The sequence below is a fragment of the Polyodon spathula genome, chromosome 16 (assembly GCF_017654505.1).
Source record: "Polyodon spathula isolate WHYD16114869_AA chromosome 16, ASM1765450v1, whole genome shotgun sequence".
Classification (NCBI taxonomy): domain Eukaryota; kingdom Metazoa; phylum Chordata; class Actinopteri; order Acipenseriformes; family Polyodontidae; genus Polyodon; species Polyodon spathula.
The window spans coordinates 512,188-524,957 of record NC_054549.1 but is presented as its reverse complement, the minus strand read 5'-3'; the positions used below and the strand labels follow the sequence as shown (position 1 = coordinate 524,957).

The 12,770-nt window shown below is 39.6% G+C and overlaps 1 protein-coding gene across 1 annotated transcript; it reads left to right on the top strand.

Annotated features, from left to right (window-relative positions):
* Positions 1 to 8,932: 8,932 nt before the first annotated feature.
* On the top strand, positions 8,933 to 10,610 carry LOC121329202 (protein FAM43B-like). The gene has a single exon (XM_041274673.1). It carries the CDS (start codon positions 8,973 to 8,975, stop codon positions 9,777 to 9,779), a length of 807 nt encoding a protein of 268 aa, XP_041130607.1. The 5' UTR covers positions 8,933 to 8,972; the 3' UTR covers positions 9,780 to 10,610.
* The last annotated feature ends 2,160 nt before the right edge of the window (positions 10,611 to 12,770 follow it).

Here is a 12,770-nt window from a genome sequence, read left to right as displayed (position 1 = left end):
TAAGTCTCAGAATCCCATGGTGTTTCAAGCTGCTCCCGTTCTGAGATGCTGATATTGTAACACTGTGCATCGAGAAGCCTTAACTTACTGCACTGCACTGTGCATCGAGAAGCCTTAACACATTGTACGGTGCATCGAGAAGGCTTAACACACTGCATTGTACATCGAGAAGCCTTAACACACTGCACTGCGCATCGAGAAGCCTTAACACACTGCACTGTGCATCGAGAAGCCTTAACACACTGCACTGTGCATCGAGAAGCCTTAACACACTGTCCTGTGCATCTAAAAGTCTTAACAGACTGCACTGTGCATCGAGAAGCCTTAACACACTGCACTGTGCATCGAGAAGCCTTAACACTATACATGCACTATATATGTATGTTCATATGTATTCTATTCAAGCAATAAAAAGTATGCAGTTCAATATTCCAACACGCACACACTCAGGGAAGAAAACACGGCAACAGACAAGCCCCACTAAACACTAGCCAGCCCACTAAAACAAGTTACTAGATTGGGAATATATAAGTCTGTACTTAATTCGTATCTTCACGCCTCCCTTCAGTAGTTGCAATCAACCCACTCGTCTTGGGACAACATACCGCTCTCCACTGATCATGTGACAATGAGTGTTATTCTTTAAGAGTATCCCGTATCGGAGGGTCGCATGGGATGATCACCCCAAATGGCCAGGTAGTGTAAAACTCAGCTAAGCTGGACGCCTTTTTCTCCCAATCCCTTAACAAAAAACATTTCACTGGTGCTGAAATACCTTCATTGTTTACACTAGAGATAGGTTGTGATGCCAGTTGATCCCAAAGAGAACCCCGAAAGATCTACTTCTCAGAAACAGAGGCACAAGCTGAGTATAACATGGCGGTTGTATCGGAGAAGGGACCTGAACTAATATTAAAAGCATTTCAAGGAATAACTGCAGATATCACAGGTGTAAAGACAGGCATACACTCTCTGAAAATGTCAGTACAACTGAAACTAAAACTCGAATATCTGACCTGGAAGATCAGTTTCAAGTGAAAAGGGCCTGCTGGTGCAGAAAATGGAGCAGATGCATAAGAAAATTTCAAACCTCAAGAACATGGGATGCCGAAAGAACATTAGGATGGCAGGGGTTCCTGAAAACACCGAAAGGACGTAATACGAAGAGCTTTCTGAACTCACATCTACACGAATGCCTGGGCCTAGACATTGACAACATAGCATAACGAGCACACAGATCGCTATGGCCAGAAACCCAGCTCAGAAGGACGCCCTCGGCAAATCCTAGTGCGCTTTCTGCGCTACAATGCAAGTAAAACCAAGCTGCGGGCTGCCCGAGAGAAAGGGGGAGTAGAATGGTGAACAACCGTGTGTTTTTCTTCCAGGATTTGTTGCAAGATGTGATGCTAAGGCGTAGGAAGTTTGATGAGGTTAAGCAATCACTACAGGAGAAGGGCATAAGATATGCAATACTTTACCCAGCTATCATGAAAGTTTCAGTTAATGGCACCCAGCATCGGTTTTCATCTCCTGCGGACATTAGCAGCTTTCTTTCAGCCCTGCTGGAGTGAGATTGCAACATTCGGGGGAAATCTAGTGGAAGCTTTGTGGTGGGGCAGGGATTCAAGGTAAGCTTTCGGACTGATAGCTGGTAAATTCACATTTCCACAGAGACAGAGAACTAGCCACAGTTTTTGAGAGTACTGTTTTAAAATCTTTGATTTATAATGCAGGTATGTGTAGACAGTATGCTCTGTTTATGTGTATGCATATGGGAGGGTATGTACACCTTAATTAATGTATATATGTATATATTGGTAGCCTGTGAAAAATGTGATACTCCTGATTATGGTCTAAATGAATACATATTACATATGTTACAGTTCTAAATTGACATCAGGCCAACAAAGAGCTCAGTTATTATTTAAAGGGGGGGGAGGGAAAAAAAACAAGATAAAACAAGATACAGAAAATACCTTTGTTGGGAATTTCTTCAGGACAGATTTATCAGGGAGGATTGTGAGTGGAGGGGTCCAGCAGGTCAGGGAATGCACGGTTCCACGGATCTCTTATTGCGAGTTTAGTTTAACTGAGAGTGTAGTGGTAATGGACATTTGTTTGGCACTACTGCTCTTTGTTTATTATTTTTTCTACTTTGCTTCCCCAGTGTTTTAAGAGGAACTGACTGTTTTCGTTTTGTGGGGTATTTCATTTGGTGCAGGAGAGATTTCATTAACAGAAATGCTGCAGATTATTATATGCTGGTTAAACAGCAGAACCTGGATCGCTATTTTGGGAAAACAATACGGACTAGGGACCTTATTACTGGCATTATGCAGATACAGGGCGTATTAAGATATGTTGTTAATGTGGTATTATGATAGAGGCACTAAAAGTGGTTTCATGGAGCATCAAGGGAGTAAATCACCATATAGAAGGAAAAAAAATCCTTATGTAGTTAAAATAAAATTCATCAGTTACAAGAAATGCACTTAAACAAAGAATAATCTGACAAATTAAGGATAGACTGGGTGGGTCAAGTCTTTTTTTAGCTCATATTCTTCTAAAAAACGCAGGGTTATTATTCTTATCCACAAAAACTGTACAAACACATAAACAGCTCTCGGATGAGGAGGGAAGATGGCTGGCTTTAGACCTGGAAATTTCTGGAAGAAAATACACTTTAATGAATATCTCTGCCCCTAATTCAGACTCACCTGATTTCTTTCATGACATATGTGTAGCTATTAGACAGCTTGGTAATGACCTGTCACAAAGACGGCTGCAGTGGGTGACGTCAGACCAGAAACAGGAACCAACAAAAAATAAACAGAGAGGTGGAGTTTGGTGAAGCTGAGCGCTTGGTTGCCCTCAGCATTTAATAAATAAACAAACAGAAAATAAAAGGTTGAAAGACAAACAAAACTCAGGACACGGCACTTGAGGCCAAAATAAATAGACAAACAAAACTCACTAACACTAACAGACAGACAAACGAGTGGACAAACAGACAAACACGGTGAGTTAAATTAATTTACGTTTTTACTTTCTCCTCTCCACTCACCGAACACACTACCCCTGAGTGAGTGAAAACATGCTGCAGCTGTACCGAGACTCGATTGCTAATCAATCACTCAATTGGAGTCTCAGTACAACTGCACGTGAATTAATAAAAGCACAATTCCCAGTGCTCACATATTATTACATTTTACCTGCATGTGAAGTGCTGTGCAATCCTCATGCCTAGATTAAAATATACATTTTAAACACTCGTGCACATAACCCATATTATATCCCGGGTACCAATTACAATACACCAACATTAACACACCACAAGCAAAATACAACATAGAAATATACACAGGGGTGGGGAAACATTGCCACATGACCACATAGTAATTGGTGGAGATTTTAATCAAGTCAGAGATGTGCTCTTGGATAAATCTAATAGTACTGAAAAAACTGTAACAAAATGTAATTTATCCATTGATACAATTTCAGCAGAACTGGGTCTTGTTAATATATGGTGTTTACTTCACCCACGAGAGAGGATTACACCTTTTTTCTAGCACGCCTTCCTCTTACTCAAGAATAGACTACTTTTTAATCTCAAATAGTGCAGTCTGTGTGACAGAACAGGCTTCACTTGGCAATATTGTCCTGTGTGATCACGCCCCCATAGAACTAACATTGATTACCGATGATATGTCAGGGAACTATTCCTCTGGGTGGCTTATGAACACTTCATTACTTCAAAATAAATAATATTGCGATTTTATTAAAAAAGAAATCCGAGAATACTAGGAAATTAATGAGGGATCAGTTTCCAACCCTGGAAGCATTTAACCCTTTGAGCAGTACAAACGTACCGGTAAGTTTGCTTTTCTCTGGTCCCCAGGGAGTACGAATGTACCGGTATGTTCTGCAACTTTAATTACTGAGCCTACAAAACCCCTCATCACATGATATTGTAACACTAGGTTTCTGTAACACCTTTTATTGATCCCTTTTGCCCTCTGCCAGATATTGATCTAAATTACATATAATTATCTGAGTCACAAAAATGTCAACAGTTTGTAAACCGGCGAAAATGAGAAAGTATTAGTAATAATACTGAATTCAGATTCCGATTTAAATTCAAATATATACAATTCTTCCACTGAATCGGATCTCAGCGAGAGTGTCAGTGAAGACATAAATAAAGAATATTTACCATTAACATCAAGTGACAGCAAAGAGGCGACACCAAGCTCTGTGCGTTGCCACCCCACAACCTGTTAAGCCGGATATGATTTATTCATTTCTCTCTCTCTCTCTCTCTCTCTCTCTCTCTCTCTCTCTCTCTCTCTCTCTCTCTCTCTCTACTTCAGCCTTTTTTTGGTTAGGACGAGTTGTGGTTGTTCCTAACCCTAACCCATGTTTATTGTTTATTGTCTATACGTTATTTTTTAGTCAAAACCTTTCCTTTTGACTAAATAAAAAATATATTTATTGGTTTTATTTATTTACGGTAAAAATGACTTGTCTGTATTTCGTCAGTATTCATTACCTACATACAAACATATAGCTTTCAGCTGGTCTGTACGATGTACTCGTAATAATCAAGCACATGTAGTAAACAGAAAAAAAATCTCACTCCCGTAGGACCGGCAGTGCACTTTAGAACTCACTACTCAAAGGGTTCAAGCTTATCTAAGAGGCCGTCTTACACCACATTGTAGTTTTCTTAAGAAACAAAAAATGTATTGTTTTCTAGAACTGGAAAAATAAATTAAAGAACTTGATAAAAAGTATGTTACCCACCCTGACCCCTCAACACTGAACAATTTGCGAAAACTTAAATTAGAACTAAACTCCATGCTGCAGAAAAACAGAGGGAGATGAACAGAGGGAAAGAGCAGGAACACCCTTAGCACAAAGGGTTAAACAACAACGTGCCAAGAACTTGATCTCTTCAGTTTTCCCTATTTAATCTGCCAACTTTATCAGAGGAGGAATGACACTCACTTGCAAGAAATTCAATAGCCTAATAGAGATGTTATAGGGATCTTTCCTGATTAGTGCGGGAAAGTCTCCTGGAGATGCCGGATTTCCTATAGATTTTTATAAGCAATTTTCTGAGGAAATCGCACCTAAATTATTAATAGTCTTTTGCAATGCTATGCAGATGGGCTGTCTTCCAACTAGTATGCAAGCAGCTATTATAACAGCAATCCATAAGAAAGGGAAAGACCCTCAGCAATGTATCTGCTATAGACCTGTATCACTACTAAACATCGACGCAAAACTGATAGCTATAGACCTGTATCACTACTCAACGTTGATGCAAAACTGATAGCTATAGACCTGTATCACTACTCAAAGTTGATGCAAAACTGATAGCTATAGACCTGTATCACTACTCAAAGTTGATGCAAAACTGATAGCTATAGACCTGTATCACTACTCAAAGTTGATGCAAATCTGATAGCTATAGACCTGTATCACTACTCAATGTCAATGTAAAACTGATAGTTATAGACCTGTATCACTACTCAACGTCAACGCAAAACTCATAGCAAACATTCTGGCAACAAGTCTGGAGACCTTTTTCCCAAGCTGATCCAGCCAGATCAGGTTGGTTTTGTCAAAGGCAGGACCTCAGCAGATAATTTACGCAGATTATTACACCTCCTATGGCAGACTAGGAACAGCACAGACCCTCCACTTGCCTTCTCTTTTGATGCCGAAAAGGCTTTCGATAGGGTGGAGTGATGGTATCTCTTTCGTACCCTAGAACTGTTTGGTTTAGGTTCATGATACATACACTGGTTACAGTTATTAAAGACAGGCCCCATGGCATCAGTTCTTACAAATTAACTAATGTCTTCCCCCTTTTTGCTTAACAGGGGGACTAGACAGGGATGCCCCCTTTCCCCACTAATGTTTGCCTTTATTTTTTACCCCTGGCAGTAGCTTTAAGAAACAATACAGACATTGTGGGAATTCATGCAGGGCAACAAGAACATTACTTATTTCTCTATGCTGAGGACATATTACTGATGTCCACTAACCCTTAAACAGCTGTCCCTCACAACCTCTCATTAATAGATTCTTTCTCACAGATAACAGGATACAAAATCAAATGGACAAAGTCTGAGGCTATGCCAACATCTAAAATATGCCCCCCGAGAACACTGGACGTTTAAATGGTTTCCTACTGGCATGATATACTTGGGTATAAAGTTCACTCCAGGGTTGGAAAATATCATGCAAACTAACCTCCTCCCTCTTATCCAAAAAATTGAAAGCATTTTACAAAATTGGACAAAGTTAGGCCTCTCCTTACTGGATAAAATGAATATTATAAAGATGATTACTGTCCCCCAAATTAATTACAACACATAACTTCTTCCGATCAGCTTCCCTCCTCATCTTCCAGACAGATATAACAGAGCTGTTAGTAAGTTCCTGCGGGCTGGAATAATTTTTTTTTTAAATTAAACAAAACTGTTTGCATCCCAATCGGACGGTGGCCTTGGATTCACAAAAGTTGATTGGTGTCACTATGCCTTCTCGCTTTCTCAGCTATCTAAAACACAAGCAACTATGTGGGTTATTATAGAAAGAGAACTTACAAATTCTTTCCCAGTTCAAGCCTTTATTACTCAAACAGGCAGATCACTCCCATTTAAGAACTCTGTATTGACTTTTGCCAGGGAAACTGGACAGTGACTCACCAAATTACGAAATCAAAACCCTGTCTAACAAAAAAGACATCTATATGGTATAACAAACTGTTTCTTATTGATAAAAAAGCCATTTGGCTGGGGGTCTTGGGCAAAAGCAGGAATAGTCTTTATAGAAGATAAATTTGAAGGTGACATTTTGCTATCATTTAAACAAATAATGATCAAATATAATATTTTAAAGATTGACTTTTGGAAATATCTAAGAAGTTGTATTCTTGCCGTGACTAGATCATGTCCTTTAACTTCGATAACAGGTATTCAAGAACTGTTTCAGAGTTCTTGGCAATCGACAGGAAGGGCATCTCAATTTTATAGCCTTTTTAGACAGACCCAAGCTTCAGCATTAGATGGCATGGGAAGGGACTTTGGAGCAGGTATTTCAGAGAGCAGCTGGCAGGAGGAGGTTGGGTCATGGCATATGTCCTTTAGAGAAATCCAGTCATGTTTAATAAATTACAAAATAATCCATAGGTGCTACTGGATCCCCAGTGGAATGGTTAAATTAAAACTGAGGATCACTGATTTGTGCTGGCGATGCAATAAACAGAGGGGCACACTTTTACACATGTGAAATGACAAGCCTCTATGGTCCAAAACAATAACTCTTTTGAGTAAAGTATTTGGGATGCTGCTAAATCAGAACAGTGCATTCTGTATTTTAGGGATTATGCCCGAGGAGATAGATCTAAACCATCAACAGACTATCTGATGCTGACTTGCACTTACAACAGGTTTTAGTGTGGTACTCAGGCACTGGAAGACAACATCACCCATTCCGTTTAGGGAGTGGGTAGGCTTGTTGACCAAAGCAGTATCATATGAACAAGTGATCTACAGAATGAACAACAGAAATAATGTATTTTTGCAGATCTGGGGTCCCTATAAGGATTCGTTAGGAGAGCAATAGAATTAAAACAGGTATCTGTTCATGCTCTCACCAATTTTCAACTGTCTAACTCACTGTCAGAAGGCAGGGTTAATATATTTTAAAGATCACGAGAACACTATGGGAATGTACTAAGGAGCTCACTACAAAGGACATACAATCCCCCATTTTTAGCTGAAGCCCTCTATTTGAAAAATATCCCCCCCACGTTTCCCCCCATGCAACATTTCCCCTATTTTTCCACCCATGGCTTTGATTTCCCCCTACAAATGGGAGGTGTCCCCCAAATCTGGCTATCCTGACCGCTGAGTGTAAAGGATATTGGGAAATGTATTAACTTGTATCCATATTAGTGTCACTATACTGTGTTTTAGTGCTGTTTGGGTCTATAGATCCTATGATGCATTTCGAGTTGCCGTAGTGCTCATGCAAAAACATGCACTGTCCTTGCAGACAAAAGAGGAGGTGGTGATAATGCACCACTGTACAGGAAAAGAAAGCCATAGCTGCAGATTTCAGCATTCCTGCAAACACTGTGTCAACCATTCTGAAAAACCAGTGCACAATAATACAGGCCTATGAGCAGCACACTGTGAATGTGTCTGATTTGCTCAAAACCCTGATGTTGAGGACGCCTTGCTTTTATGGTTTAAAATGATGAATTTCTTCATGTTACTGACATAACATGAATGTTATATTACATTATTATTATTATTATTATTATTATTATTATTATTATTATTATTATTAGTAGTAGTAGTAGTAGTCATAGTAGTATTACTGTCACCTTGCAATTAATTTTATATTATTTCTTACTTCAGTTATTCAAATTGTACTCTCTTAAAAAATAAACAATATTAAGGTGCTTTGCCTATGAGTTGTCTGCCATAGACATGTGAAACTTGGGATGGGTCACCCAAATGTCTTCATACCAGTAACTGTGTGCACCATCTAATGCACAAGTATGCTCTGTCAAAAACAATAAAAACATTTAAAAAAAATAGAAAACTTGATGCATCATTACAAAAAAATGGCATGAATAAATTTAATTATAGAACAATAGTGTGTTTCTGTATGTGGATAAGTACACTCTTTAATATCTGAAGTAATATAAAATGAATGAATCTAAGGGTTAAGATTTACAAATGTCTTTAGCTCTGCTTACAGATCCCACGCGTGCCTTTCTCTGTGCACTGGCTGTGCGATGCAGGCAACAAGAAGTAGGAGGAGCAATGATGGAGCTGACGTGCTGCTGCACTCACTATTTATACACAGTGCAAAAAAGCTGCCTCAGACAGACAGAGAGAGAGACGGAGGAGCACATCACTGGAGATTCTGCTCTCTGGACCCTCACAATGCTACCCTGGAAAAGGAGCAAGTTTGTGCTGGTGGAGGACGAGGAGAAATTGAAGCACAAGAGTCTGACTGCAGGCTTAACCTGTAATTCCATCATCTCCTCTTTCATGCGCTCCTGTCCAGACATTCTCCCTGACTACTCCTTTGAACGGCTGGGAAGCATGTTCAAAAGCAAACGTCAGAAAGTGGAGCTGAACAAGGACGCCCCGACTTACACAGTGCGCTATCTGGGGAACGCCGTGACCCTGAACGCCAAGGGAGAGGGCTGCATGGAGGACGCGGTCAACACAATCTGGACCAAAAGCGACTTCGGCAGCCAGAGCACCAAAATGAAATTGACTCTGGGACCAAACGGGATCAGGATGAGCCACTCCGAAAAGGGATCTAAAAAACCTGGACACTTCTACCTTTTACACAGGATTACCTACTGCGCAGCTGACTCCCGGAGACCGAAGATACTAGCCTGGGTTTACAGGCACCAGATCAAACACAAGGCAGTGGTGCTTCGGTGCCACGCTGTGCTGGTCACCAAACCAAACAAGGCGAAAGCTATAGCTCTGACCCTCTATCAGACTTCCACCTCTGCCTTCAATGAGTTCAAAAGGCTAAAGAGGCAGAATGATTTCAGGCACAGGCAGCAGCAGCTTTTAGGGGAGGACATTATTCCCTTGATGCCCATTAGGAAACTACTTAATGGACAGTGCCACTACAGGCCACCAGTGGACAGGAGCAGAAGCGCCCGCAGATTGAGCTCAATATTCGAGGAGGAGGAGGAGGAGGAGGAGGAGATACAGGAGCACCCCTGAACCAAGCCCCTGACAAACAACGCTTATAATGAGAGTAAGCAGCAAAAAAGACTATGACCTGAATGCTTGAAGCATTAGTAGCAACATCAGGTGCTTAGCAAGGCATACCAGTGTGACAAGACAGTGCAAAGAGAAGAACGCTACTGTGTATAATTAGATCGTCCTCAGAGTGTTCTGTGCTGTACTCAAGGATGGGGCAGATTTCTTTTTTTTATTATATAAATGTAATAGTATACAGAAACAGTGTTTCATGCAATGTTTCAAATACCTTTAATCTTTTTGTCATATGCTCACTGTTTTAATGCGGTCCATTTTGTTTTTAGATTAACTCCCCCTTAACACCCATCCCAGTCCCTTAACAAGGGGCTTTAGCACAGCAAAGTCTAAAGCGAACTAATTGTCTTGAATGTAATGGTAGTACAGTATGTCAAATTGCTGTATTATTATGTCATAGATAATCTAATACTAAATCTTGTTTTGGAACTGCTGTTTTACAATACGTAGCGTTTAACCACAGCATGTATGTTTTCTTAATACTTGGATTCAATCACTTTTCAGTGTTATATGAGAATGTTGTGAGATATAGAATACATTGTTATAATCTGTGACTTGTTCATGTTTGAAAGGATGTGTAGACTGACATATTTATTACAAAGCAGTTCATTCTCTCACTTGCGCACCAAGACATATTTATCCAGCCATTTGACTTCTTGTAAATGTACAGGCACACAATACCGGAGTGTTTTAACTCCACAGTGGGAAGGAAGACCTTATGAGAACATGTGTAAATGGAAATATATTGTATTTGCATTATTTAATAAAAATGAAGTACTCAGAGATATTTGGAAGTCTGGTTATTTATGAAAATGGCGCATTCGTTTTCTCAATAATATGATTGCCATTGAGATGAATGTCTCTTGTTTACAAAGGAATCAAAGGCAAATAGCAGTTTAGTTTACATGAAACGTTTTTGCCTTTCAGAATTAATTTCCAGATTTTCTTGTTATGGTTTTGTCAAAAGCAGGGATGTTTGTGTGTTTTATTGCATACCGCAGCGTTGAGTAAAACAATTAACAAAGGTTTACAGAATTAAAAATGTTCACATTTAAAAACACTCTGATAAAAGCTAGTTTTCATTGTCATGCATCTCATCGAAAGAATGTCAGGGGTTCACCAGATTTCTTAAAGTATAATATTATTTTAGAACTGTTTTTATTTACTTATTATTCAAACAGTTGAAATATAACACACAGAGGATCTAATTTAATAGTGTCAGATTTTAATATCACAGCCCTACAATTTAAAACCATTTTTTTTTTTTTTTGTATACCTCATGCAACTAAATTTTCACTGTAGTAATGCTAAATAATTGAGTAATAACAAGGATAATATAGTATACAGATCATTAAAATAGACACAGCTGCAGTTTGGCATGAAAGTATTCAGCAATACATAAGAATAAATACATGTTTAACACAGCCTGCATGTGAGGCCAGCCTGGTTCGTCCTGACCAGTAGGGGCTGCTGATTTTTCTTCTAACCCCACGGGAGAACAAGGCCATTGCACTGCCATCTGTGGGCAGGGAAGAACACCAACTCGATGAGCCCAAGATTCAAAGCACCCCCTCTGAACTCATGGCATATCTATTAAACTGCACCGAACAATCAGCAAATATTGAGAGATGTGTAATTTAATGTTATAAATCCTCAAATCCTGTATTAAATGAATGCCCCTCTAGAATTATTTTAAAGCAGAATGGGTTAGGTGTCAGACAATGGTATAAATCTGAAACACTTTATTATTATTGGATCCCAAGAGATATAAAGAGACCAAGAAGACCTCCAGGATGATGGCAAGATGAAATTAGGAAACACACTGGAGCAACGTGGATGAGGGACACAGCAGACAGGCTTGTGTGGAAGAATCTTGGAGAGACATCTTTATTTAAGGCGACTTATAGAGACTAGGGTGTGTGAACTATACATCAGCTGCAGAATCACTTACAGCAACATCTCACCCAAAGGACGGAGCACAAGGAGGTTAAGTGACTTGCTCAAGGTCACACAGTGAATCAGTGGCTGAGCTGGGATTTGAACGAAGGACCTCCTGGTTACAAGCCCATAACCACTGGAGCACACAGCCTCCTATATTCAGTGTTTAGATGTATAAATGTTAGATGTTCTGAAGATTATTTTGAGAATGTCATGCAAACGCCTACTTGTTATGCTAGAGCTGACTCAGAACAGTTAGAATTATCACACTGCTGAATCAGGTCACACTTGTAATATATTCAGACATTACTCATGCAATCCCTTGGTATATATTGCGTTCATTATAGATAGATAGATAGATAGATAGATAGATAGATACTGGCTGTAAGCTCTTAGCATGTATTTTGTATTGATACACTGTTTGGCCACTTTATTAGGAGCTTTACCTAATAGCGGGTTAGGCTACCTTTTTGAGCCTTGACTCAATGTGACATAGACTAGGGGTTAGAGTTATTAATCCAATCAGTCATTAATATTCCAGGCAGTTGGCGCAGAAAGGTAGGAAAGGGATTGTGATGACGAACGCATTGTTCAAGTTCATCTCAAACATGCTCAGTTTGAGATCCCGGGATTGTAGTGGCCAAGTTGATTAAAAATAATGGCATTACCAGTCTATTTGTACGTACAGTAGTTGGGGTTGGTGAAAATATCACATTGTCAAATGATTAAAATAACTAGTGGCACTTTGACCTTGCCTTGAGCTTGCCTGGAGAATCCAATGTGAGGTGAAGATAGATCCTGTAGACAGAACAAATAGAACAACTCAACATTGGAGCTGTAAAACACAGAGCCACTGAGCGCATTCATTTATAAAAAGAGAAAAGGGTTGTCCTGCACGAGACCTTGAGAAAAGTGTATATGTGAAACATTGCCTTGCCGAGACCTTGAGAAAACAAAATGCATTACAAAGTATAGCATAGATAGGAAACTCAACCTAGT

Bases quoted from the DNA above. Each gene is read 5' to 3' on its own strand.
- LOC121329202 (XM_041274673.1), top strand. From the start codon at position 8,973: ATGCTACCCTGGAAAAGGAGCAAGTTTGTGCTGGTGGAGGACGAGGAG.